The sequence below is a fragment of the Plectropomus leopardus genome, chromosome 3, assembly GCF_026936395.1.
Source record: "Plectropomus leopardus strain MGB_pleo_1.0 chromosome 3, ASM2693639v1, whole genome shotgun sequence".
NCBI classification, from domain to species: Eukaryota; Metazoa; Chordata; class Actinopteri; order Perciformes; family Serranidae; genus Plectropomus; species Plectropomus leopardus.
The window spans coordinates 21,914,792-21,940,553 of NC_142178.1; the positions used below are offsets into that span (position 1 = coordinate 21,914,792).

At 39.7% G+C, this 25,762-nt stretch overlaps 3 protein-coding genes and 1 long non-coding RNA gene across 13 annotated transcripts in view; all 4 read left to right on the forward strand.

Moving 5' to 3' along the window:
• Nucleotides 1–5,950, forward strand: part of prom1b (prominin 1 b) — a 28,711-nt gene extending 22,761 nt beyond the window's left edge. For 3 of the 10 annotated variants that reach the window (XR_015776257.1, XR_015776259.1, XR_015776260.1), the window contains 10 exons: nucleotides 1,012–1,104; nucleotides 1,685–1,738; nucleotides 1,890–1,970; nucleotides 2,087–2,155; nucleotides 2,548–2,637; nucleotides 3,621–3,736; nucleotides 4,238–4,303; nucleotides 4,481–4,572; nucleotides 5,623–5,657; nucleotides 5,757–5,950. Coding sequence is in view for 3 of the 10 variants with exons in the window: in XM_088075874.1 (XP_087932000.1) it covers nucleotides 1,012–1,104; nucleotides 1,492–1,509; nucleotides 1,685–1,738; nucleotides 1,890–1,970; nucleotides 2,087–2,155; nucleotides 2,548–2,637; nucleotides 3,621–3,736; nucleotides 3,951–3,981 (552 nt within the window). In the remaining 7 variants the exon portion in view is untranslated. Of the gene's footprint in view, nucleotides 1–1,011; nucleotides 1,105–1,491; nucleotides 1,510–1,684; nucleotides 1,739–1,889; nucleotides 1,971–2,086; nucleotides 2,156–2,547; nucleotides 2,638–3,620; nucleotides 3,741–3,950; nucleotides 4,209–4,237; nucleotides 4,304–4,480; nucleotides 4,573–5,622; nucleotides 5,658–5,756 lie in introns of those variants that run through there. The other 7 variants (XR_015776256.1, XR_015776258.1, XR_015776261.1 and 4 more) reach the window with 6 other exon arrangements.
• A 3,275-nt stretch (nucleotides 5,951–9,225) lies between these two features.
• On the forward strand, nucleotides 9,226–12,255 carry fgfbp2b (fibroblast growth factor binding protein 2b). The gene is made up of 2 exons (XM_088075877.1): nucleotides 9,226–11,596; nucleotides 11,893–12,255. Exon 1 carries the CDS (start codon nucleotides 10,804–10,806, stop codon nucleotides 11,575–11,577), a length of 774 nt encoding a protein of 257 aa, XP_087932003.1. The 5' UTR covers nucleotides 9,226–10,803; the 3' UTR covers nucleotides 11,578–11,596; nucleotides 11,893–12,255.
• Nucleotides 12,256–14,793: 2,538 nt separating this feature from the next.
• On the forward strand, nucleotides 14,794–16,859 carry LOC148189986 (uncharacterized). The gene is made up of 3 exons (XR_015776263.1): nucleotides 14,794–14,854; nucleotides 14,957–15,044; nucleotides 15,324–16,859. It is a non-coding gene; the product is annotated as an uncharacterized LOC148189986 (long non-coding RNA).
• A 291-nt stretch (nucleotides 16,860–17,150) lies between these two features.
• LOC121942656 (fibroblast growth factor-binding protein 1-like) lies at nucleotides 17,151–19,974 on the forward strand. The gene is made up of 2 exons (XM_042485921.2): nucleotides 17,151–17,291; nucleotides 17,955–19,974. The coding sequence occupies exons 1-2, from the start codon at nucleotides 17,220–17,222 to the stop codon at nucleotides 18,651–18,653; spliced, it is 771 nt and encodes a 256-aa protein (XP_042341855.2). The 5' UTR covers nucleotides 17,151–17,219; the 3' UTR covers nucleotides 18,654–19,974.
• Nucleotides 19,975–25,762: the final 5,788 nt, after the last annotated feature.

A 25,762-nucleotide genomic window follows, 5' to 3' on the forward strand; every position in this document is an offset into this window, starting at 1 on the left:
ATTCAAGTTCAACTTACGTTACCGAAGTGCTGTAAACTGCTACAACTGTAAAATGAATCATCTCCATCAATGATACTCAACTTTTGGCTGATGGGCCGTATCTGGCCAGGCAGGTGGCCTTCCGACTTTTTACAAATTCACAATGAAAATAAAGTGATTCACACTGTTTTTTTTTGTTCTTTTAATCAAATAAGGTGCTAGAGTGCATAAAAACCATCAAAATCTAGCTTGTTTTTAAAAGGCAAAACGCCAGAGGAGGATCCCCGTGACCCCCGATAGACTTCTGGGTCAAGCCCTGAATGTCCTTAAATCCTTGAAACGCTTCTGCATACACCTCACATGTACAGGGCTTTACTGGCTTTATTCTTTTTATCTGATAAATATCAGAAATGTTTGTTTATTAACTGGCTCCTGGCCTCCTGACATTTTGCAAAAGTGGCCTCTGAGCAAAGAAAGTTTTGAATTCCTGATCTACATCCTTCTGTCCCTTCAGATTGTTGACTGAGGTGAAATTATTTGGACCCAGCAGTTGACTTTAGATATTTTTGTGTTTTTTTTGACAAGTCTAATTAGTTATTTCATTTAATTAATATTGACATGTTCTGGGCTGGAGTAATGGGATAGAAAACATAAAATATTCTTAAACCAACAAGACCAAATGTACAGTTGGAAAGCCCCTCTGGAAAATGATTTTGCTTCATGCTCAGTGATCGGGCTTTTTGGTGTGAACAAGCTGCCCATTCACATGAAAACACACACACACACAGACACACACACAACTACACATTTATGGTACATGCAGTACATATCACAGGAACTGTGCCATTTAAAGGCACGTGGTACGTGCCACAGAAGGATTAGTGTGTGCATGTGCTCCTAAGGAAGGAAGGAAGAGAGGAAGGAATAAAAAATTGTAAAATAAATATTCATCATCTTATTATCCTAAAGATTTATCTGCATTAAACTGCTGTATCCTTTTCTCTGTGCGTGTGTTTGTTTTATTGTTTACAGCCACGTGGTGCTCTGGAGAACGCATTGAAAGGACACGCCAGCAGTATCAGACAAATTCACAGAGACCAGGTGGTTCCCATGGAGCAAGCAATGGTAATCTCATCACCAGTTATACACATCATATACCTCACAAGCAAATACGCACAGTTCTCCTCTATGTCCAATAACACCTTTCTTTTATCGACAGCAGCGTCTAAGAGCAAACAACATTATGTATTTATGATTTTAAGGCTTATTAACAGATGATATAGATAATTAAAGATAATATGCAACAAAGAAATTTAGCTTATTTCTCATTTTTGGCAAACTGTAGGAAAAATATGAAAATGTATATTAGAAAAATCACATCTAAAGTAATTAAACTATCAGGTGACAAATTAAAGTACAAAAAAATGAAGCATACATTCATGTGTCTTAGCCATTCCTCCTAACTTTACTTGTTTTCTCTTTTCTTCCTTTTTGTTGATTAAATGGTGACAGAAATATGTCAGAGCGCGGGTAAGCCGCTGTTGTTATAATGTATTATGACAGTGCTTTTCGTGCGTGTTTATGTCTTAGCAGTGTTGTCGTTATTGTGACAGCTGTGACGTGCTGTGGTGGGCCACCAAGAGTCATTTAGACATGCAGTTATGCTTTGTTTTGTGACAGTTTGTGTTTTTGTCTTCACGAACAGAGTACGCTGAGCCAGAGTATCAAGCAACTGCAGAGGATGTCCAACGACCTGCCAGTGAGGAAGCATAATATGCTTTATTACTGTTGTGTTTTAGCACACAGAGATTGATTCAACACAGTCTGAAAATCAAACTGTCCAGAAAACCTATTATTAACTTCTGTAACAACAAACACTTTACTAAACAAAATCACTCGCTCTTTTTTAGGTCAAGGTTACGAATATCCTGAGTGCCATCGATGCAGCCGAGTACCTCATCACTCATAACGCCTCTCATGTGGTAAAACAGGTATACTGTTTGTTTTTTTCTTAATTACTCATTATTTTATCTTTCCCACACTAATCCTCAAACTCTGACAGACCACAGTCACACATTTCTTCACATTTTTTTCTGTTTGTGTCAAGGAAACGCATGGTTACACACAGACCTTGGTGGGATACTTCAAACAGTACACAGAATGGGTTAAAAACTCAGTGAGTATACTACCAGTTTTTGATGTCTCCTTTAAAAGACCCTAGCTCATGTCAATAGAAGGGAAGAGTGTTATTTTGAGGCGAACACAGTTTAGTTGGAACCTTTAAGAAAATAATGCAGAGTGATTTGGACTTGATGATAGTTAATAAAAAATAAAACTCTGGCTGCACTCTTTAGAGTAAACAGGATGTTTTAAAATGTCTCTGATTGTAACAGCATTATTTTAACAATCCCAGACGCCACTTTGATTTCATTTTGAAGTCTGTAATAAAAACACTGAGGAGAGATCATCTTTCCACTGCTACACCATCCTCATCAAGTCATGGTTTTATGTTTGACGTCATTCATACATACACTGTAATCTATACTTTGGGTTTTTTTTCCCCCACAGTTGACTGCAGAGGTGGCCCAGTGTAAACCCATCAGTAACATCGTGGACAGCATGGAGATAGTAGCCTGCAGTTTCATAGTCGATTCAGTGGTAAGGCACCAGAACACTGTGGTTATCTTTGTGTGTGTGTGTGTGTGCGTGCTTGCATGCATGTGTGTGTGGCAGGCTGCTGAGGTGCTCTGATTCATTTCACAGCTGTATGTACAGTACATGTTCCCCCTCATGAGTAGACACTAGAAACATAAATGGCTCTTTGATGGTTTGAGGGAGCTCTGGGTTTTTTGGGAGTGATGAAGTCTGTGGAGTCACTCGGCCACATGTACGGGAACAGTATGTTCTCAAGTCTCTGACACACACTCGCACACACACTGAGATGAGATAGGGTCTGTTCTAAGGCAGGATGGGGAGTTACATACACACACTGTAGATTCTTCAGGGTTTTTACTCTGGCCCAGAGGAGTTGTAAAAATCTTATATTTACATATCAGCTATATATCGTGTGTGAGTTTGCGAGAGTTTAATGAGAGCTCAAACAAGCCAGAGACTGTGGTCAATATAAACAGAGATTTTTTATATGTCAGCGCTCCAGCAGGGCCTGCAGCTACTGTGCTGTATGTGCTGCACGTGTGTACGTGCACATGTGTTTTTATTTTTGTGTTCTGTCCTATTTGTGCCCTGGAATGTGTGCATTTCTTGTGCATCCATGTGCATATGCTTTTATGTGATTCATAGCAGGAAAAATCTGCAAAAATTGAAACATCCAAACGGTTAAAACCAAAATATATTCAAATAAAAAATCAATTTCAGAGAGACTGGTATTAAAACTTTGAAATCTGAGAAAATTGACTTGATTTTTTTCAAAAACATACGAGGGCGACAAGCAATTTAAAAAGAAATGGCCCAAAAAATAAGCAAGATAGTCGTCAAAAGTTACAAAAACATTACCTGAAATAAGCAAAAACGACATTTAAAAAGTGATCCAAGTGTTAAAGGGTTAATTGAACATGCCGGGATGAATCAAAGGTTAACTGGAGACAAAAATGTGAAAACTAATTTGTAAATGTTTTTTTCAGAACACATTCTGGTTTGGTCTGGGAGGCTGCTGTATCCTCCTGATCCCCAGTATCATCTTCTCCACCAAACTGGCCAAGTTTTACAGAAGGATGGACACAGAGGACGTCTTTGAAGAGTGAGTCCAAACACACACACACACACACACACACACACGATGTAGCCACAGACAGAAGTTTTGTTAGTTTGGCTCATAGTTTTTCTGAATCTTTTCTGTAAATCAAAATGAAATTAACTATTCCTTTTCTGTCCTTCTCTCCGTCATTTTTCCTTTTCACGGCTTTTGACTCTCGTCATTTTTCCTCCTCGTGTTATTTCCACTCTCTCTCTAGCTCCTCTTATCCGTGGCTTGTTGCACTTTGACGTTTGTCTGCAACTCATGCATCCTTTCATCCTCTCCCACGTGCCCTCTCCCTGTTTGGTATGGGACACTTCCACTTTGGATCTCTCCACATCTTTCTTTGTTCAGCAGAAATCACATTCATGGTCCTCCTCTCTTTGCATGGATCATCATTTCATCATTTTCTCCGTCCTATCTTTCGACTTTATGTCCGAGGATCACACTGTCCTTTTTGCCCGTTTCCTTTCTCACCTGTCCACCCTCACTCTTGTGTTGCAGTATGGGTAATACAGGTAATCATGGTGAGCAAGTGTGCGATATCCACGGAGATCTCGCTGCTGTCAGGTACGAGCAGTGACTCTGCTTGCTTGCATGCCGCGGTGTTAATTGGTGGAGGGATAATTTTGATAGTCTGCAGACTGTTCGGTACATTTCTCCACAGACGTTAAGTTTATAAAAATTCCCCATATATATACCTGTGTGTGTGTGTGTGTGTGTGTGTGCATGTGTCTGTACATGTAGCTCTCCCTATTACGACACTCTGACCCGGTTCCCTCGAGCGTCTGCTCCCCCGTGCTACTGCGACTGATGACCCAAAGGAACTCGTCGATGAGGTACTGACAGTCGGTTATAACTTTCCACAAACCCTCATCTAACAATTAAAACCATCTGAGAACCATCAGACACTCAACCATCTTCAGTCTGACTTCACCCGGGAGATTTTTCTCCTCTTTCCTTTACTTTTCTTTTTTCTTTTTTCTTCATCCTTCATCCTTTCATCCATCACTCCTCTAACCAACAACAAACACGGAGACTTAAAAAAAAAAAGGCTCTCATGATGTACTTGGTTTAGAGTGAAGACCCCCGATACGCCTGACACTGTCATGTGTCCCGCATCCAAATTATGTTCAGATAAGACCGATTTTTGTGTCTGTCCTTGGGTGTCCTGCAGGGAGAACAAGCACTGTGTGGTAACAAAGACTTGACTTTTACGTGTGATATGCTGCTCTGTGTGTTGGAAATAAAAATCTGAAGTTGTGCAGGAAATTGAGCGTATACTAGTGACTGAGACCAACTTGTCCTGGCCGTCTCAGTAAGCGGCGTCTCAGTAAGCGCTGCCTTGCAGAACTCGCTCTCTGCCGATTGTTTTCTTTTGGTTTGTTGTTTTGCATATGAATTCGCTGTGGTTAAGGTAGCTGAACTTGATTCCAGACGAGTTGGCATCTCTGCTCCCAAACAACCACACTGCGTCTTCATGGATCTGCTCCCACATTAGTGAAGGGTGGCAGCCGTTATCATTGACAAAAAAACAATCTACAAAGGACATACATGACTGGCTGGATTTGAGGAAGGAAGTTTTATATCTGATCACAGTAATAATGTTAACAAATAAAGCCATTGTGGGCTTGAATGTTCTTGATTAAAAATCCGGACTCTGTTATGTCCGAGACCGAGACAAGACCGAGTCAAAATGCATTTTATTCCGAGACGATGATTCCAATATAAATATTTATGAACATCTGGAATTTGTGTTTTTGTTTGCTCATTCTTATCAAAGAAAAAGCAGTGATTGTTTTTAAGACAGGATTTAAAAAAGGGTCTACTGTGTTTTTATTCTGACTTTACTGAATATAAGCTGATTTTTATTTTCTCTTTTTCCACAGCGGACAAGAGAGCTGGAACTGATATGTCCCTCGTGGTAAGTGCTCATCTGTCTACTCCTCTCTTCGGGGATGATAAAAAAAAGAAAACACAGTGAGGCAACTTATTTCTGATATGGCCTCTCTGTCTTTGCCAGGATCACCAGACTTTCCAGCTCTTCCATTCAGATCTTGTAACACTTCCGAGGACCAAAAGGGAAGAACAACAACAATCAGGAACTGTGTGGTGAGAGCGTCCCACCCCTCAGACCCCCTTCAAGCCATTTGACAAGGACCTCAGATGTCAGCCAACTCTACTTTATCAAGTGTTCTCTCAGCAGTACCACAGCCGTCCCTCTAGTACGTCCAACTGTACATCATTGACTATCAGAGCAATGTCCCCGCATAGCTAGTTCTACCTGTAGAGAATACATTTGATTACTTATCAGTTATAACACGGTGACACAAGTGTACATTTTTTACGCTTTCAAAGCTTTTGAAAGTTTTATATATTTTTGTTAATGTTTGTTTTATAACATGTAAGTAGATTTTTGTAGAGGTAGCTCTTTTCGCTCTCGTCTTTAACAATATTTGTAATGTAGCGCGCATCATTTTGGCTCAACAGGTTGCATCGACCAGGGAATTAGTTTCAACAATTTGGGAAATATGCTTGTTTTATTTGTCACTGAGAGTTAGATGAGAAGATACCATGTTCATGGCTTTTTGTTAAATACCAGCCTGTTAGCTGAATTTTGCATAAAGATAGAAACAACAGGTATAATGTGTACCCTGTTCACCTTCTGAGTTTACTGTTTTAGTATAATGACATTTTCTCATTAGCACTCAGCAAAGTAAATGGTCATGAACCAAAGCATTGGACGAACTGACATTTCAACCTGATGAAGTCACTAGATGAAAGGTCAGGGGATCACCAAAGTTATTACACTTCATCCACTGGAGACCGTAATCATCTGTAGTCAATGTGGTGGCAGTCCATCCAATAATTGTCCTAACGCTTCAGAAAAAAACATGAATGCTTATGTGAAGTCAAGGAATTGCCAAAGTCAGTTATATTCATAGAAAATGTCCGCAAAACACTGTCCTGTCAATTAAAGGCAATAAAAGCCCCCAAAAATTATCTTTAAAAAGAAAGAACAAAAATTTACATGCTGAGTTTGTTAACTTTAAATTCTCTTTTTTTAAAAACAGCTTAGATATGATGTTTTTTTTGTGAAATGGTAAAATTATTTCACCCCCCATATTTTTTTTAAACATATTTCCATTATTTAAGCAATTGTTTGTCATACATACATCTTTATCATGTTTTAGTAATAATCCATGCAATAGAGGGTTAATTATTGAGCTTCATAGGTGCTAGTACATGGATTTTGTTCCCTTTCATCAGGCTGTTTTCCCATTTCCAGTCGTTGTGCTAAGCTAACCGTCCGTTAGCCGTATCTTTTACGGTTAACAATATGAAAGTGTTTTGTTTCTTCTCAGCTAACTCTCAGCAGCAAAAAAAGATATTTCCCAAACTGCTGAACTATTGCTTTAAGCACTGAAGGAGAAAACTGGCAGTACAGTTTGGCTCTAAGTTATTTTAATATTCAAATCTTTGAAACACGAAGTCCAACGTTTATCTTGGTCCAGCGCTACAACAAGAGGCAAAGTGTTACTAGCTATTCAACACACACATTACACACAAATCTCTGACAAGGTTTTAAGACAGCTAACAAACAAAATATTGTGTCTTTGGCATTTCTCGCCAGACCATTAGTGACCACTAGTTGCTTGTGTAGTCTGAGGGTTTTTTTTTTTCTTCGCCATCCAGTGGTTTAAGAATAAAATCTCCCAGAAGCCTCTGTGTTGTCAGAGGTTGCGGAACAAACACACACAAAACCTTGAAATACGGCTGCAGTTTGTGGTGAGGGTGCAAATCTGTGAATAAAAACTTCAGTCTTATAAGTGTCTGCTGGCAGCTTTATTTGTATGGCACATTTCATACAACAGGGCGATTCAAAGTGCTTTATGGAGCAAAATAAATATTAAACATAATAATGGATACAGATTAACAAGGTGCAAAGATTACAAAAAATATATAAAAAATTATTTAAAATCAAGTTTAAAATATGTTTTTAGTCATTACAGGGTGGAGTAGGCAGTGTAAAAAAGGAACGTACACATGAAAGTAAATGTATCTACTGTTATATCACCGACTGAGGAAACTGATCGTACTTTTTGTTCTTTTGAGAGTCATAAATCACCCAAAAATTATATATACTGTACATAAACTCTAACCCACAGCGAGCAATGAAAAAGAATATAGGATAGATATAGGTAAAGTAAATGTACAGAAGGTTTGGACATCCACGCCCCCTGAAAAAACCTGTCTGCCAAAACACACAGAACACCGGGGAATGCAGAAACATTCATATAACATATGCAGCGCTAAATACATACACACACACAGCAGCTGAGAGGGTTCAGGTCTATTTCGGCGGGGGGGGGCTTGGCGGACGTTGAGGTGGCGTGACGCCGTTGCATCCTATCAGAACAGGACTACACTAATTTAATTTAGAGAAACATCTGGTTCAGACAACATACACACACACGTACTTCACGTGTTTGCTTTGCATTCCCAGTGTCTCTTACAGGGGAACTTTTTCTCTTCCTCACCAGATTGATGGCTATAAAAACAAAACTTCCTGAATGTACTGAGGGCATGTGTGCGTGTGTACACACATGTGCGACTCTGTACACAGCAGCGTGCTATACATACACTATGTTCTTCCGCTCTGTGTCCCAGCCAACAGGTACATATGGTGTACGTCTCCTCAAAGGCTGCGTCTGTGCTGTTCGATGCTATTCGGAGATTTCAGTGTATGAATTTTGTTTTATTCATTTATTTAGCCTTTATTTAAGCAGGTTTGCTCAATTTTACAAGACAGACCTGGCCAAGAATAGCAGCAACACAGAGTTTCAACAACTGGCATAACGGTTACATAAAACCACTCAACCAATCAGATAAAACTGTTGCACACAGACAGCCTGGATTCAATAGATTTCACCATACTTAGTCAAGGTCACCATGTCTGTAGGCCTCAGATAAATGTGCTGGTTTTTCCATGCATATAAGAGATCTTTTCCCTAGTGCAGTTCTGTCTTTGGGCACAACAAAAATGTAAAAAATCCTGCAAACAGAGATTGTATTTCCATATTTCACAGTCATATCATATAAGTAGATGGGAATTTTATCAATAATTGGCTTGTAAATTAAAACTTTTAAGTGACTATACATTTAGCAGGCCAACTCACTGTTGAATATAAAACACACTGGAGAGAAAGAGATCAACAGTTTGGAAAGAATAAAGAGTTCTCAAAAGTAAAAGTATGATTGATAAACTTGATAAACCGAATAGATAGCTCAGGATCTACCAGTCAGTTATTGTGCTCCATCTGTCAGCCATGGCCAAAGTTTGGAGTGTTGACCATAACAATGAGACGCCGGACAAAAATAAGCAATCAAAACACTTTCAGTCTCAAATGGAGACAGTTTAGATATATCAGATATAGAGGAAGTGAGAAATGAACTGTGACGCTTCCATTTCAAAGGTACCGCTTGAGATATTTGGGGGACGTCCTCCTGGGAAGGGATCTCAGTGCATGCTGAGAAAATACAGAAAGGACGACATGTCCAATCTGGTCTGGAAATGAGTCTTGATCCTCCTTGATCCCAGTACATAGTGTTGGGATATGATTCTCGCTTGGGAGGTCTTGGGTTCAACTCCCGGACAAGCTATAAATGATAAAGGCAAAAAGGCAAAAAAGAAATCTCAAAAAGAAAACTTCACCAAAATGAGGAAATGACTCTTTTTATTGAACTCAAAACAAAAAGTTGCACGTCTCTATGAGGATGTGACAGCGAGCAGGCATGACCAAGTTCCATTAATGGTCAGCGCTCTGAATTTTAAAGATTAATTTGAAGTTAGACAGACCAGATCTGTATTTCCTTCAGCAAAAATTGCAGATAAAACAGCCTCTGTGACTTGTTGGTCTAGGGGTGTGAGTCTCACTGTTTAAGCCTACATCACTTTGACACGGCTGTGTAGTTTGATAAATGTGTTATATTTACAAGTTCGAGTCATGGCGGTACTCACGGAGACATTTTTCTTCGAACAAAGAGTAAAAGTGATGGACAGATATGGACAATAAATCAATTAAAAAATAAGTCCATTGGACGTGATAGCGATACTTCCGATCCGGACAACCCTAGATTCTTCCCTAATGGCATAGTCGCATGGCAACAACAGACCGGAAGCTGTTCTGCTGCTGCAGTGAAAAAACTTTTTTTTTTTTTTTTCAACGATTATTTTTTTGGCTTTTATTGCTTTTAACGTACAGGATGTTTTAAGCGTGAAAGGGGGACAGAGAGAGGGTGCGACATGCAGCAAAGGGTCAAGGCCGAAATTGAACCTGCGACTGCTGCGGCGAGGATACAATCTCTGTATATGGGGCACCGCTCTATCCACTGAGCCACCAGGCGCCCAAACAACAAAATCTTAATCTTAAAATGAACATGATGAGGTTTTTATAATTACAGAGTTCACAGATCAACTTAAACCCTCAGCAAATGACTTCAGGCTGCAATGTGGCTCTGCACCTTCAGTCCTCTCCTCCCCCTCTCCCCCTCATCAATAGTCAAAGAGCTTCTTATGTGAGATTATATAATGTCTCGCGACTCTTTTTCACAACATTTGGCTTCATGTGTACCCTCCTTCAGCCCGCTTTCTCTCCGTCCCCCCCTCAGCTCCCACAGACCTGTTGGCCTCTTCCCCCCTCCCCTCTTCTTCCTCCCTCCGTTTATGTTCTCCCCCTCCTTTCATACATCTCATCCATCACTTTTTTAGCTATACCACACAGGCCTCATGTGATCGCTCTGTGTGTGTGTGTGTGTGTGTGTGTGTGTGTGTGTGTGTGTGTGTGTGTGTGTGTGTGTGTGTGTGTGTGTGTGCGAGAGACGGGGGGTCGGTCCTTGAGGAGGAGTCCCTCCGCTCACCTGAATAATACCTTCTTTGTGAGCGTCAGCCTTATAAAGTCTCACTCAGATGCGTCCTGCCCTTGCACACCTCAAGCTTCTGTGCGGATACACACATACACATCATCCCATACTTTCATCCATCCATCACTAACACACTCAACGCCGCCATGAGAGCCAGGATGAGAGTGGCGCTGCTGTTTCTGGCAGCGGCTGTTTGTGTGTCACACGCTCAGACCAACACCAGCAGCAACGACAACCGTCAGCAGCAGCAACAACAGCAACAACCACAGCAACAACAGCAGCAGCAGCAACGCAGCGTCTGGGATGAGCCCATCAGATTCACCACCAAGACCAAAGACACCTGCACCATGGTCGTGTCCGGAGCCGGGGACTATACTCGCCTGCGCGTCTCCTGCAAAGGTCCGAGCCAGGGTCAGAACGCGGGACGCTCCTACTACTGCGACTTCCAGGGCAAACCAAACCTGTGCCGCGCCTACAACCTCAACCCTCGCCACTACTTCACCCAGATGATGTGGGACATGAGAAAGCTGAGCCACGCCTGCCAGGGACCCAAAGTCTACCGCCAAGCCATGTGCAAGAAATACCCCGAAGATGCCCAGATGACCTTCTTGGCCGCTTGGCCCAAGACCACCACCCCCAAGCCTTCCAAGCCCGTTCAGGAGCCGCGTAAACCGGTGGTGCCGGCCCAGAGCAAGCCCGTCAGCACTCCTAAACCTGCCAAGCCCCAGCCACAGCCACAGCCCGTCAAACCACAGCCAGGCAAGACCACCCAGACCAAGAAAGTTATCCCCAAGCCCGGGAAGACCACTACTCGTCCCACTGAGCAGAGCGAGTCCAAAGCCTCCCGCATCGCTTCTGAGTACTGCTGGAAGAGCTTCCAGGGAGTCTGCACCTACTTCATCAGCTGGTTCCAAAACTGAGTGGATCCTGCAGACACAGGTGAGTGATGGACAGATGAAGAAGAGGAAGAACAGGAGTATTAGAAAGAAAGTTTAGCAAAAGGAAAGCTGAAAAAGTTAGAAATAGAAATAGGAACTTTGCAGTTGATTTGGCGTGAATGAATAAAGTGGGGTTTTTTTTGCAAAATATTCATTCCTGCATGCATTTGGCTTATTTTATGGAGCACTTTTCACTGTCTTTTTACAAAATCCCCAATCTTTCTCATAAAATGATATTTTCTTTCAAAGAAATCTACTATTTTTCTCACAAAATCCCCTCATTTGTCCTTGTTCCAGGTTGGAAACAGCAGCGATGGACCCAGTCAGAACTCTTCTCGACTATCTTCGACCTTTTCAGGATCTGTGCGGGAGCCTCTGAAGTGATTTTGTTGCCTTGTGAGGTCTGACTCCCACCTCTGCAGCATTTTACAGGCTAAGCCAAAAAACACTCGACCTACACCTGTGAACGGTTTGGGGACGGCTGCTTGCACTGTCATGTAGTGTATTTTTTTTAAAAATCTGTAAAACACACAGCAAGGTAAAAGGGAAAAAATGGCAGGCATGTGATTCTGTTTGTATATGATGTACAATTCCCTCCTCGTGTCACATAAATGTTCCAACAACATGTGAAGGTAAAGAGAATAAAGAGTGGAGATCTCTCTTCTTCTTCTTCTGTGTCATTCATTCATTCAAAGAGATCCTTGTTTCACCTCGTGGCCGGCTGTAACAACATGTCTGCAGCCTGGCGAAGGAAGTTGTTAATTGACAGACACCGGCTGCATTTAAGATAATACGGCTCGGTCTCAGAGGGCGTCTGAGCAGAGCTAAACACTTCTTTGTGTGAGCTGATGAATTGAGTCTCAGCAGCTACCGTGTGCAGGAACAGAGGACGTCTGTGTGAGAGGAAACGCATGTGGCTTCAGCACCAGTGTTGTTAACACACACACACACACACACACACACACACACACACACACACACACACACACACACACACACACACACACAAACATTATGTATGAGGATGGAGGCTGCAATTCACTGTTACTCTCATCAAATTGAGTGCAGCTACTTCTCATAATTTAGCACATTCATAACAGTCTGTCAGTCATAACAAACTCCAAACATTGTTCAAACTTACAAACTCCAGTAGGAAACCTCAGTGGTGAAGGATTTGCACTCAGATATTTATACTGTATGCAACAGGCAGTTTGGGGTTCATCTGTCAGAAAAAAATGTGAGCATCAACACTTCATTTCCTGCAATCTGTCTATTTCCATGCATCAATTTGTGTCTTTTTTCGATCAGTTTAGGGATTTTGTCAAAATAAAACCCCTCTACTACTTTTACTTTTTTACTGGGGGTAGGTCAGTGAAAATACTAATGCAACATTGCAAAAAAAGTCCTGCATTCAAAGTAGTTGTTCAGTAAAAGTACAGAAGTATTATCAGTCTGATGTACCTCTAAAGTATTGAAAATTAAAGTACTCATCCTGCAGAAAAGTGGACATTATTGATAATGTGGATGCAACAATGCATGAACAGGATTTGACTGTTGCTTATTTAGGTGGAGCTAGTTTTAATTATTTAGTTGACCTTAATGAGGTGATGTAGTTCAGTGGTTCCAAACCTGAGGGTCTGGGCCCCTCCAAAAGGGTCACAAGATAAACTGGGAGGGGCTATAAAATGATTAATGGAGCAAGAAAAAAAGAGACAAACTATGTTTTCCTTCTTTCTCTCTTACTTTTCTGTAATGTTTGTATTTTTGTTGGTGAAATATTCAATTAACCCTAGGTTTTAAAAATAAAATCTGTAGACTGAAAATACACCCAGACACTGCCTTTTTGCACAGGAGCCGCAAGCCCAAAAATGGTTTGATATCCAGCAATGTATTTGCAACACATATGTATCATGTTTTTATTTTATACTCTTAATGTAAAAAGTATCTGGTAACTAAAGTTTTCAGATAAGTGTTTAAAAAAGTGCAATATGTTTCTTTGGAAAGTAGAGGAGTAGAAGTATAAAGTGGATTGGCTGAGTTGACCTCAAGTTGTTGAAAGACGTGCTCTTTGGCATGGGACATATTTGATCAAAAAAGGAGAGAGAGATTAGACTTGTAATTTTCTTTGTCAATAAGTCATAACCAAATATTAAGACACTGCTTTGCAAAAGCTGAAAAGCCCTTAAAGAATGAGCTCAACACCCACGTTTCAACTTACAGATACACCACAACTGATGTCACCAATATGTTTAGACCAGGACATTCATCCTAAATAATCAATAACAAATATGCAAAATAAAATAAAATCAATCAAAATACATCAAAACCATGTAGATAGTTGAGTAAATGTATGCTCTCTTCCACACGTGTTCATCATTTAGTCATGGTACCAAACCTCTGACAACCACAAGATGGTGCTGCCAAACACAGAGAGGGGAGACAGACAGACAGACACACACACACACACACACACACACACACACACACTCAGTGCTGTGCTGTAAGTGAATATATAGGTCAACATCAATGCATCAAAAACGCCAAATTTACTGCATAAAATACTAAGTTATGGATGTATAATATGGTGTACAGTTTCTTCCATTCAACGTTGAGCAATCTAAAAACGTATATTTGCATAATATGGCTTGTTGTAGCTTTGTTTTGTTGAATTAAGAACTCCAAGCTCTCTTGATGTCATCCTCTTGCAACATATAGGATACTGTTTGCATAAATTTACATGTAAGTAGATCTACTTTAAATTATCCTAACACCTCAAAGTAATCCAAACATGAGATTCATAATCTAATTTCTGTCACTTTGACAACAAAAATCCTTCATTTGTCTCATAATATAAACAAACAGCAGCTAGACATGATCTGTTTAGTTTGAGATTAAACCCCTGTGTGTTTCAACTGTTCAAAAAGGGGGAGACTTCTTTAGGAAAGTCCCAAAATATGTTGTTCTGTAAATAAATAAATAAACAATAATTAAGCAGAGTAAGTTTAGGGTTCTTGGGGTTTGGTTGGTTAATTTAAGACTGTTAGAATTTGAGAGATTCAAGCACTGAGGGTAAAGATGTCTGTGAAAAACCTTAAAGTAGCCTTGAATATGGTTAAAAAGCCTCCAGTGTTTCGACACATCTTGAGCAGCTGCGTCCCTGCTGCACCGCGTCAGATAACGCAGCACACCTGGGCAGAGCGACAGGAGAGAGAGAGAAAGAGGGGACAACAGCAGAGGAGCATATACAGACGTCACACAGGTAATTATACACTCAAGAAAACATATTTATTATTTCTGACGAGATGTCCCCCTAAATCCTACACACTGGACCTTTAAATAAACCTTTTTATTCTCATTCTAGCAGCAAAACATACTGTGTTTTAGGTTCATTGATGACTGGTTGAACTGGAACATCTGAATGAACTGGAGTCGCTGTTAATGTGTTTGAGGTGAGGTCTCTTGAACAGCTGTTTCTGCTCCCTATGGAAGCAAAATCCCCCCATGGGACCTAATTTTGGAAAAATGCAAAGAAAATTAGTTGTGCTATATGATGTTTACCAGTTTTGACAGATGTTCTAAAACATGTGAACTTTAGGTACAAAAAAGATTATAGATTATAGATTGTAGAGTTTATGGGGAGAGAGAGAGCTGACATCTGGTAAATGTGTAACTGTTAACTACCAAAAATTTTAAGTACAGTACCTTTACAAGTGTTTGTAACCTTACAGACACAAAGCTGGACTGAAGATCTGTTCAGCGTTTCCACCACAGACGACACTCTCACATGTGAGTGGGGTTCTTGTCGCTCACTGCTTCATCCAGCTCTCACTGTATTTCCTCTTTACCAGTGATACAGAGAACATCTGCACCTTGTTTGCTGTCTACAGAACAAGGTTGCACATGCTGACATTTTCAGAACCAATAACAACAGGCAGGAGTGAGAGTCTCTCTGGAGGGGATATTTAAAAATAGCTGGTTTGTGCATTGAGTCCAGGAGTTTAGCGCCACCAGAGCACACCAGAACGATGCTCCGCTACGTTTTAATAGTTTAAAAGTACAGTTTAAAATGTACTGAACAGCAACAAATACACGGAAGTTTGCAAAACACTAGCAGTGACTGCTGTAACAAACAGCCTGTATGAAACTGATGGTTGACCTCCTCTGACTTCTGATTGAGTTCATAAAGGAGATCACTGAGTTAATGTCAGGATTTCAAAGGAGGAAGGAGGAACCGACAGAGTTTATGAGGACAGAGGGAGCTGACATCTGGTAAATGTGTTACTGTTTGATAGATAACAGCATTTAAGACAGAACAAAAGCAGATAGAAAGAATAATGTGGTCAGTGTCTGCATTTAACACTTTTTTCATTCCATTCAGGAGTATGTAAGCCTTCAAATTTAACCGATTCAGTCATTTTAGGGCTTTTTTTTAGGAGATACAAACACCTTTATGTCCAGTGTTTGATTCTCTCGAACCATCAGAGGAAGAACCTTAAATTCAAAGATGCTCTCTATTTGATTTGAACACTTATTTCTTAATTGAGATTAATTGTGTGTGCAGGTTTGTATTGAAATTTTCTCTGTGCCAAAACTGACAAACTATGTCACCGTGTCCACAAGGTCTATTTAGTGGCTGTTCTTGAGCTTTCAGTTGCATCACACAATCTTCAGCAGATGGGAGTCTAAAAAGTTTTACAAGAATTTATGGATTTTCAAATTTCCATTTTTCTCAACCATGTTGGCCTAAAAGTTTAGACTGAAAGCTAATTGTTGAATAAATGGAAATTTGAGAATCTGTGTTTCCACCATGACGCCACCTGCTGAGGAAGGTCATTTGATTGACTGAAAATTCAAGAAAAAAACACTAAATTGAGAATTTGGTGAGATTATTTAGTTGCCAAGGTGAAGGGAGAGCTTTAAAACTTAAAATATGTCTAACCTATGAAATTATATAATATTTTTCCATATAGATTTACTGAACATATGGCAATAAATAAACTAAAAGTAACTAAAAGTAAAACCCAAAACAAAAAAACGCAAAAAAAAAAAAACTATATGAAATAGAAAAAGCTGAACAATTCTCCCTCTATAACACATTTTCCATGTAATTATGACAGTAAATGCAGTCTTAAGGAAACTCATATGACAGTGGGCACTGTATTTGATTGTTTAATGGCAGTTTTAATCCTCTGCAATCATCAATCATTTCTTCAATCATGTTTTAGGATCACTTCTCATACTTTATTTTACATTAGCAGATCGTATTGATTATCGGTCTTTTTGTGCTCTGCTTGAAAACACAAGTGAAGCCACATGTCGGAAGTTGAATGAGAGAATCTCCTCATGGTTGAGTGAAGCAGCGGATTGGTGGAAAGAGGAGTCGAGCCTCTAAGAATGTGTGTGTGTGTGTGTGTGTGTGTGTGTGTGGTTACGTACCAACAGTGTCTCTAAACTCTGGGTGTTCAGTTTGGACATGTCGGAACAAAACACATTTCCAAAGAAACTGTAGCCAAGATTTCCCTCAGTGGAGGTGTGTGTGTGTGTGTGTGTGTGTGTGTGTGTGTGTGTGTGTGTGTGTGTGTGTGTGTGTTGGGCGGGAATGGTGGGCGTGCCGCAGTCTGTGTATGAAAGCCATGTGCGAGGCCACAGAGAGCCACAAGAAGCAGCTTTACGCACAGCAACACAAGTCATTTTCGGTAAGTCCGTCTATGTGATTTTCTTATGTGATCTGTATGTTTAATATACTGCAGTGTGGCCTCGTTTCTTTATTTCTATTTATTACGGGCTCAATTTCGATTGTTCCCATGCCTTAGAGTTACCAGACTTGCGTTAAACCTTATCAGCTGGGAAAAAAGAAAGTATTGTAACTTCACAAAAGATATATTTAATTTCTTTGATGCCGTCTTTAAAAAAAAAAGAAATAAGTGCAAAATATATCCCGTGAGCAGCCTATAGCTCCCCACTCATAAACATCATTTAAACATCGAGCTACATATAGCCCGATTTTATACCATATTAAACAAATAACATTAAATTCCTAACGAAAAAAAACTTTAAAAAAATAATAAAATAATCATTAAATATATGAAACATTTATGAAAAATGTAAATAATTAACAAACGTATCGCGTTTACATGATTAATATTTATTTTTTGTTTTGTATAACTGCAATCTAAACATCCAAAGACAAACCTAACAAACTAAAGACAAGTAGACAAAAAAACAGTTCTTTATTAATCGTTTTTTTCAACGTTAAATTACTCATTGGGTCATTTAAATCACTGTTTTACATGGTGAGCTAATTATTTCCATCACTGAGGCTCTAATCTCCTTTTAAAACCCCTCCTCTGTTATTTCAGATCATAAACTGTCCTCTAAAAGAAGAGATGTTGCTGCTGAAGACTTTTGCTCCCTGGCTGCTGCTGGCCTTCCTCGGGCAGCAGGTCTCTCTCGCCTCCGCTGCGCGCAACAAAAACCGAGACCGAGACAGGACGGTGACCACAGCGGCCCCCGACAGAGCGCAGAGGAGCGGCGACAAACCTGCAGCGAAAGCTCGTGGGAAGTTCTCCAAGAACAAGATGCAATGCACGTGGGGGGCGAAAGATGTCGGGGACACGGTGAGGCTGACGGTGAAATGCGAGGACCCGGTGGCGCGCGTCAAAGGCGGAGTCACCGATCTGCAGTGTTTATACAACGGCAAACCTCAGAGCTGCCCGGGATACCGGTCCAACAACAAGGGCTTCTGGAAACAGGTGGGCCGCGCGCTCAAAAGACTGCAAGACAAAGCGTGCGAGGACGAGCGCGCGCTGGTGAAGGCTTCCATGTGTAAGCGCGCACCCCGGGATGCGCACTTCAAGCTGGACGTCTTCAGCTCTGTGGCCTCTGCTCAGTCCGGAGGAATTGATAATACCCCCCCACCGCCGCCACCGCCTCGCGCCAACACCACAGCGTGCACGCGGCGCGCGGACCACCGGAAAACGGCTGAAGAGAATTGCAGCGACTCGTGGGTCAGTGTGTGCAGTTTCTTTCTGTCCCTCCTGCAAAGTGACGACTGTTGACTCCAGATGTCAGGAGGATGTAGACACGATCAGACTGAACACAGGATTTATTTTGTGCTTTTCAAACAGCAACAAATCTTTCATTTTTAGACAATAATAGTCAGCTTTTCTCTCCACAGTGTGCATTAACCCTCTGAAAACTGAGGAAATTTGCTTGATTTCTTTAAAAAAAACCCGGAAAAGGGCAATGGATAACTTAAAAATGAATGATCCCCAAAAAGTACAAGAAATTAGCAAACAGTTGAAGTAGTAAAACAACAACAACAACAAAAGAACGTGTAAATGAACTTGAAATAAAGGTGTAAAAAGATTTTTTTTTCTTGCCACTTTTCCGTAGTTTTAAAAAAATAATTTTCTGTACCGATTTCTTTTTATTTTCTTTTTTTTAAGTTTGTGGGACATTTCTTGCTTGTTGTCTGTTTTCCAAAACTTTTAAAATAAGTCAAACCAATTTACTCAGGGTCAGAGGTTTAAATACTTGTGAAAGGTGTCTGAATGCATCACAAGAAAAGTTGTCGATCCAGATTTCAAAGGAAATGAACAGAGTGGTTTCCAATATCACAGTCACCAATATGACATGTTTTACATTATTCATGCGGTTGTGGATGTGGTCAGGTGTTTATCAAGTAATTGATTTCCAGTGGTGGAAAGATCTTTTTTCAAATACAGTGTAAAAGGCACTTATACTTTACCTGAGTAGTTGAACGTTGTTTCTTTATACTTCTAGTTGATAGTTACTTTTCACATTTTCATGTTCCTTCATAACCTGCTGAGATTATAGAATATGTTTTATTGTTACAAATTGAGCTCATACTTACACCCTTAAAGTGCTGCTTATACATCAATGCATTAAAACTATAATTTAATAGAAAATATAATAACATAATATTCCACAAGTGATCCTTGTTGAGTGCTTTACTTTTCATACTTGAACAGTTTGCTGACAAATCTTCTGTATTTCATCTTTTCTTTTGAATATTTTGTTTCACCTTCTCAACTTTTCCATGATCCCACTTCAAGTGTATATTTATGAACACAAAACACAGATACAAACATGGAACCACAAATCAATGTTGCCATTAATTGGTTTCAAAGTTTTGAATCTCGAATCTTGAGAATGTTGTTTTTATTTGTAATAGAGTATTTGTAAAGTGTGATGTTTTTTACACCGTGAATACTTCCTGCTTATCACACAGAACTGAAGATGGACTATTATATCATAGAGTGGTACTTTCTTTCTACCTCTTGTCAACTTTATCAATCAATCATGTAAACACCACTGTATTTATGCACCACAAATAAATATTTTCTATTTATAAAACGTGTCCTGTTGGATTGAAGAATATGAAATGTGACTTTTAATGAGGAGAAGCGGAGGGATGTATGAACACCGTGTGTGTGACATGTGGATTGTAAACGTGTAAAAAATACAATTTTTATCAGTTTTTCTTGTCTCATTGAGTCAAAAAAATACTTTAAGAAAAAAAAACTTGCTTCCAGCCAAAACTCAAATGTGTTTTTGAATCAAGTGCCATTTTTCCTCATTTCAGTACAGAAATTGGCCTTATTGTATCTCATGTCAGAAATCCAACAATCAGTGTGCAAAACAAAGAAAACAAGCACATGCTCGTCCTTCTTGTCCAGGTGCAGAGTCCAAAAATAAAGGAGATTTTTCCTCCCAAAAACCTGAAACACTGTTGAAAGCACCCATTAGAAAAAGCTCAAAATTTCAACTGCAAATTTGCTCTTAGTCAGGTACAGTCAGTACTTTTTCTAAGTAAAACAGAAGTTTCAACACTGTTGCAAGTCTTATATATATATATATATATAATAAATACATCAGTAAGTAAGTGTGCAGACATTACATGTATCTTCTTTTGCGCTGTTTTTTGACTGCCTTGCACCTAAAGTGATGTGCATAACATTACTCTCCTTTAAATAGTTGTTATAGGCAACTTTTTTTTTTACATTTGCATTGACAAAACAAGAATTAATAGGTTAAAAAAGTTTGTTTGAAAAAACTGAGATTTTCTCAGTTTTCAGCGCAAAGCAACATTACTGTAAGACATTGTGTCAGAATACAGTATTTTTGGGTAGATTAAACTGTGTGTGAAGATCACCGCCATGCTCTCAGGTTTAAGCATCACACACTCATGATTAAAGACTTTTTGCAGAGTGATTCTTCATGGGCGTCCCTCTGGTTTCCTGCAGCAGTCTCTAATTACTTTCTCAGTGACAGCAGCCAGCTGCATTAGGAGCCATTTCTGTACAGGTAGATTGTAAATGCTATGATCCAACTGCGTATGCACGTGTGTGTGTGTATGTGTGCGTGTGTAATGTGTAATCCCTGAACAAGTGCAACCCCAGATGTGAATTTTATGCTTTCCTGTCCGCTCTCGACCCTCTTCACCTCTGACCTGCTGTTTTTTGTCCCCTCAGACAGACACTTAACAAAAAAGCCAACAGGAGGGAGATTTCCACCTTTTAACGGAAGTCTGTCCTCTTTGATGGCGCAGAGGGGATTTGTTTTACCGACTCCTTCGACTGGAGCTCAAGGACACATTCCAGAGAGGAGGAAGTAGTTAGGGGTTAGAGGTCAGGGGTCAAGAAGGAAATGAGGATACCATCCAAAGGCCTGTGCTGTAAGGATCAGCTACCGTCTGTCCACCTCTGCTGCTCCTCACGTGGACTTATTTCTTTTTTTTCTGGTCTCCTGCAGGCTTTGATCAAAGGGAGATCCACCTGCAGGATTATGTGCTGCAGGATCAGAGCGGAGGAACTGAAGAACTGTAAATCAGACTCAGGGTAAGATCGCTCTTCTTTAAAGTTGGAGGTTTGTTTTTTTTAGTCTGAGATGCAGACATTTCTTATGAAACGATCACTGGACAGGAAATTGATTGCTAAACATTCTTAAAGGTATGGTATGTATAACTTAGAGGGATTTCACGATTTAGCTTCATAGCAGTGAGGATTGTTTCTTCTTGTGTTCTTCTGGTTTGAATTCCTTCAGCATTTATTGTTCAGGAGGTTTTTTCTGGGAGCTGAATCATCTGCAGACCTCTCCAAAACAAACAGACCAGGTGATTTAAACCAGTAAAAACACAGAATAAAGCAGTTTCAAGTAAGTTTTTCTCTGATGTTGTGCAGTTACATCACAGACGGGGCCCTCACCCAGCACCTGCTGATGTGCAGTGGTTACCTGAAAGTCGTACTTGAGTGAAAGTACAGAAATTTTACTAGAAAATGACTTTGTAATGAAGTTTCAAAGAAATCTGTTTTTCAGATGCTCTCGTCACGCAGGTGCTGCTAGCTACAGTGGCCAACGCAAAAGTGACCTATTCTAGACTCAGTGTTTGGTTTGTCCGTTCTGGGCTACTGTATGAACATAAACATGGTGATCTCCCCGTGGAGGAGGACTCACTCCATGTAGATATTAACAGCTCATTCTAAGGTAACGAAAACATAGCGATTCTTATTTTCAGGTAATCACAGACTAAAGAAAAGATACTTATTATATTACATTCCATTTCTGCCAATATATTCTCATTAATCCTACACACTGGAGCTTTAAATAGAGATCTGCCTGTTTTGTCTGTGTGTGTTTTTGTAGTTGTGCCACTGAGAGTCTGCACACCAATAACTTTCAAGAACTGATACTTAAAAGCGACCTCTTTATGCTCTGCGGGAGAAAAAGGAAAGAGCTTGAGGTGGTTTAGTGCCAGTGTGTCTGCTTCATGTGTTATATACATTAAAATACTGAGAAAGTGCAGAAAAGGGTTCATGAGCTGATAAAGTGACTTCCTGTCGGTAATTCAATTGTTTTTTTCACAAGTCAGAGGGACCTGATAAAAGATCTTATATAAGAGATTCTGGGTTGTAACGTAAGTAACATGTTTGCTCATGATAGCAGGGTGTGTGAGTGTAATTTCTGCCTCTGTCATTATGAGGTGATTTCAGAGGAATTTGCTTGTAGGCAGTGCCGATTCTTTACAGTAAGTTTATCAAGATATCATAAGCTCCTTAGTGAGGGCCGCACCTGCAGATTAAATATCCGCAACCTTCCTGCTCGCTGGTTTTATTACACTGAATAGTTTAGTTTGTCCTCACTTAGTTTTTTGACCTTTTGAAGTCGTGCACATTACATTCATATTGCACATACTGTATGTATGCGACATACACTTGGCTGAGGTGGCATTGAAGTAACACTTCACCATTTGTATATAAATTACTCATTACGTGTTATGTTGAATTTATGAAGAAAACTTTGTTTTTCTTGCATGCTTCCATGTTGAATTAAAAATGACAAAACAGAGAAAAGTCTTAATGAATTGGACTTAATTGGGGCTACATTTACTTCAGCATAATTATATAACATCTGTTCACAAACTTTCACGGTGCATTTGTTGACATCATGATGTAGCATAAGGATACCTAAAACATCAGTAGACGCAGAGGGTCACTGACAGAGCGGCACCCTGTGATGAGTTGGGATGACATTGTGTCGGCAGTATAATCCAAGTCTCTTAATGAGTCGCATAATCAATACTTCCCAAACATGCATTTCTGCTAAAACCATAATACTTCATCATTTTATTTGTGGTTATGTTGGTAGTGTTTGTCTTTATGTTACACCTTTTATTCAAGACGTTACTCTTTGAAGTCAGTTTACTGTTAACTTGACAGTGAGATTGTTTGGGAAATGATGGAAAAATGATTTGTGGACTCGCGTTTTGCAGCCTCAAGTTCAGCCAGAAGTGACCATATTTGGGCGAGAGGTCTCGGAGTGCAGACTAAACTCTGCAGGTTTGATATTCAGAGGAAAAATCAATCTTAGTTTAGTTAACTTTACAGTATTGACTAAAAAAAATAAATTATTCTCTACAAAAATCGACGGTGTCTGGAGCTGCTCTACAGATGATCGATAATGATCTTAGAATGAATTTCATTGTTCTCAGTCAATTCAGGCAGGTCTGACGAAGCCTTTAGGTTGTAGTATAGTTGCTGTTTAACCTTGCGTTCTGAGTCTGAGATCCTTTTTTACAAAGTACAATGGAACGCAGTATATATCTCTGACCTTATTCTCCCTTATGTCCTATCATCTCTCCTCAGTGCACTTCAAAACAGAGGTAAACAAATAAAAAACAAGAAAGAAATTTCTGTACCGAGCCAAAACTGGGATTATGTAACTGATATAACTTTGGTGATTTTGTGATACTTTTCAAAGCCCCTCAATAGCCTCAAAAACAACTGTTTTCACAGCCTGAGTTGTTCCTGTAATCATGACAGTACATTAAATTGGCTCCTTTCACGTCACACTGAACAGTTTTCTTTGATGTGTAAAGTAAAATAGGAGAAAAAAAACTCTTACTAACCTCAGTAATAGTCTAATGAGGAGGACTCCCTGAAGGGAAACACATTACCATCAATAACTCATCTGAGTCAGATTTAAGGTATGTGTGTCCTTTTTACGCTCAAATCCTACACAATGGCTGCAGGTCCCGTCTTGTTTCCCTTTTATTCACGCTGGGCGGTCGAGGATGTGCTTTACAAACTAAACAAACACCCGTGAAAGCAGCAGCCTTTGACTCCTCCGCTCAGAGTATTAAAATAAAAGTCCTTTGAGGTTTCGGGTCTTGCAGTTAAAAGCATGATCCCACAAACAGCAGATCATTTTCTATCTGCTCCTCCATCTAAAGACACAAAACTAAACATCAAGTGTTTTTCTGAGGAATGAAGCAGGTGCAAACATGTATACCAGTATGTGGGGATTTAGACCTATGGTATGTTCAGGTGCTCTTATAATGCCGACATTCATCTTACACCCGTTTACTGTTTTAGATTGTGTTTCTTTAAGTGGGGACAAAACAAGAAAGAACATCAGATTTATTTGCTATTTACTATATGAGACACTGAAGACTTTTCTGAATTTGTTTCAGTTAAGAGAGATGAAAAAAAGTGACAAAATTACAGTCTGATGTTTGGACATATTGGCTGAACGATCCACAAGGACACACAGAAAGGGCTCAAGACTGTCAGTCAGCCTCTTATTGTTTAAACTCAGGTATTTTTGCACCACCTGATCTTAGTCTGGTCCTCTAAAAAAACTGTTTCCCAATTAAAAAATGCCTTTGCTCATTTGTAGAGGCAGAAACAGGTATGACATAAACAAATATTAGAAGAAAGTTTTAAAAGTAAACACAACTTTTTATTGTTTTTTTCTCAAATTACTATACTCGATTGTCGTTTCTTATTTTTAGCACGGTCTCAAAAGTATGCCATGCTGTATTTGACTGCACACATTGTGACAGTGCGACTAATATCACCTTTGAATGTTGTGCCTCACAATCCTGTTTATCAACTCAGGACCCTTCAGATTTAGCTTCATCATTGGTTCCTCTGCAAACTAAAGGCTTAAAACTAAAGCAGACTGTCTTTGCACTTGTGGAATCTGATTTTGCTCTAATGAAGAAAGAGTTACTCTTTCTGTTTTGTCATGCCAAGTTGGTGTGTGTGCCTCTTTGGTTCCTAGTTGCATTGAGTGTTTGGGACTCAGTATACTTGTTTGCATGACTAGAATCACATTAACCAAGTTTCCATCCAATAATAATGCAAATTTCAGTTATATTTTTGAAGCAGACAAGACAGAACGATTTTCTCTGTGTTTCCATCCACTTGTCTGCTGTCATTTTTTGTCTCCTCAGTGAATGTTTGGGTCACATGCTTCATGTATGTCAAGATTAATTCACAAAGTCTGCTTACATCGCACTTTGTTAAGTTTAGCTTTTATTGGTAAACCAATTTCCCATGTCAGCCCAGTGTAAAAATGTTTTTGCAAAAGTTCGGGTTCTTTCCACTGAGATCTCAGTTGGTCGGTCCACAAAAATTTGTCCAGCTTTTGGTGGCAACAGTTTTTACCCTAAGAGTAGCCTTTAACAAAAAATAACCTCCAAATGGATTTACAGATTTGCCCAAGCTTTTGTAAAAACATCGGTCATAAGACAGAGGACAGCTGATTGACTGTTTCCTCATACATTCTTGAAGACATTGTGAATTTGCACTTGTTATTGTGCAAATTGAAAATGTTCATAAAGTCAGCTGGATTGAAACAA

What these genes read in the sequence shown, in the direction of transcription:
- fgfbp2b (XM_088075877.1), top strand. Translation starts at nt 10,804, where the DNA reads ATGAGAGCCAGGATGAGAGTGGCGCTGCTGTTTCTGGCAGCGGCTGTT.
- LOC121942656 (XM_042485921.2), top strand. Translation starts at nt 17,220, where the DNA reads ATGAAAGCCATGTGCGAGGCCACAGAGAGCCACAAGAAGCAGCTTTAC. An exon ending in AGCAACACAAGTCATTTTCG is followed by an intron (nt 17,292 to 17,954) that starts GTAAGTCCGTCT and finishes CTGTTATTTCAG; the next exon opens with ATCATAAACTGTCCTCTAAA.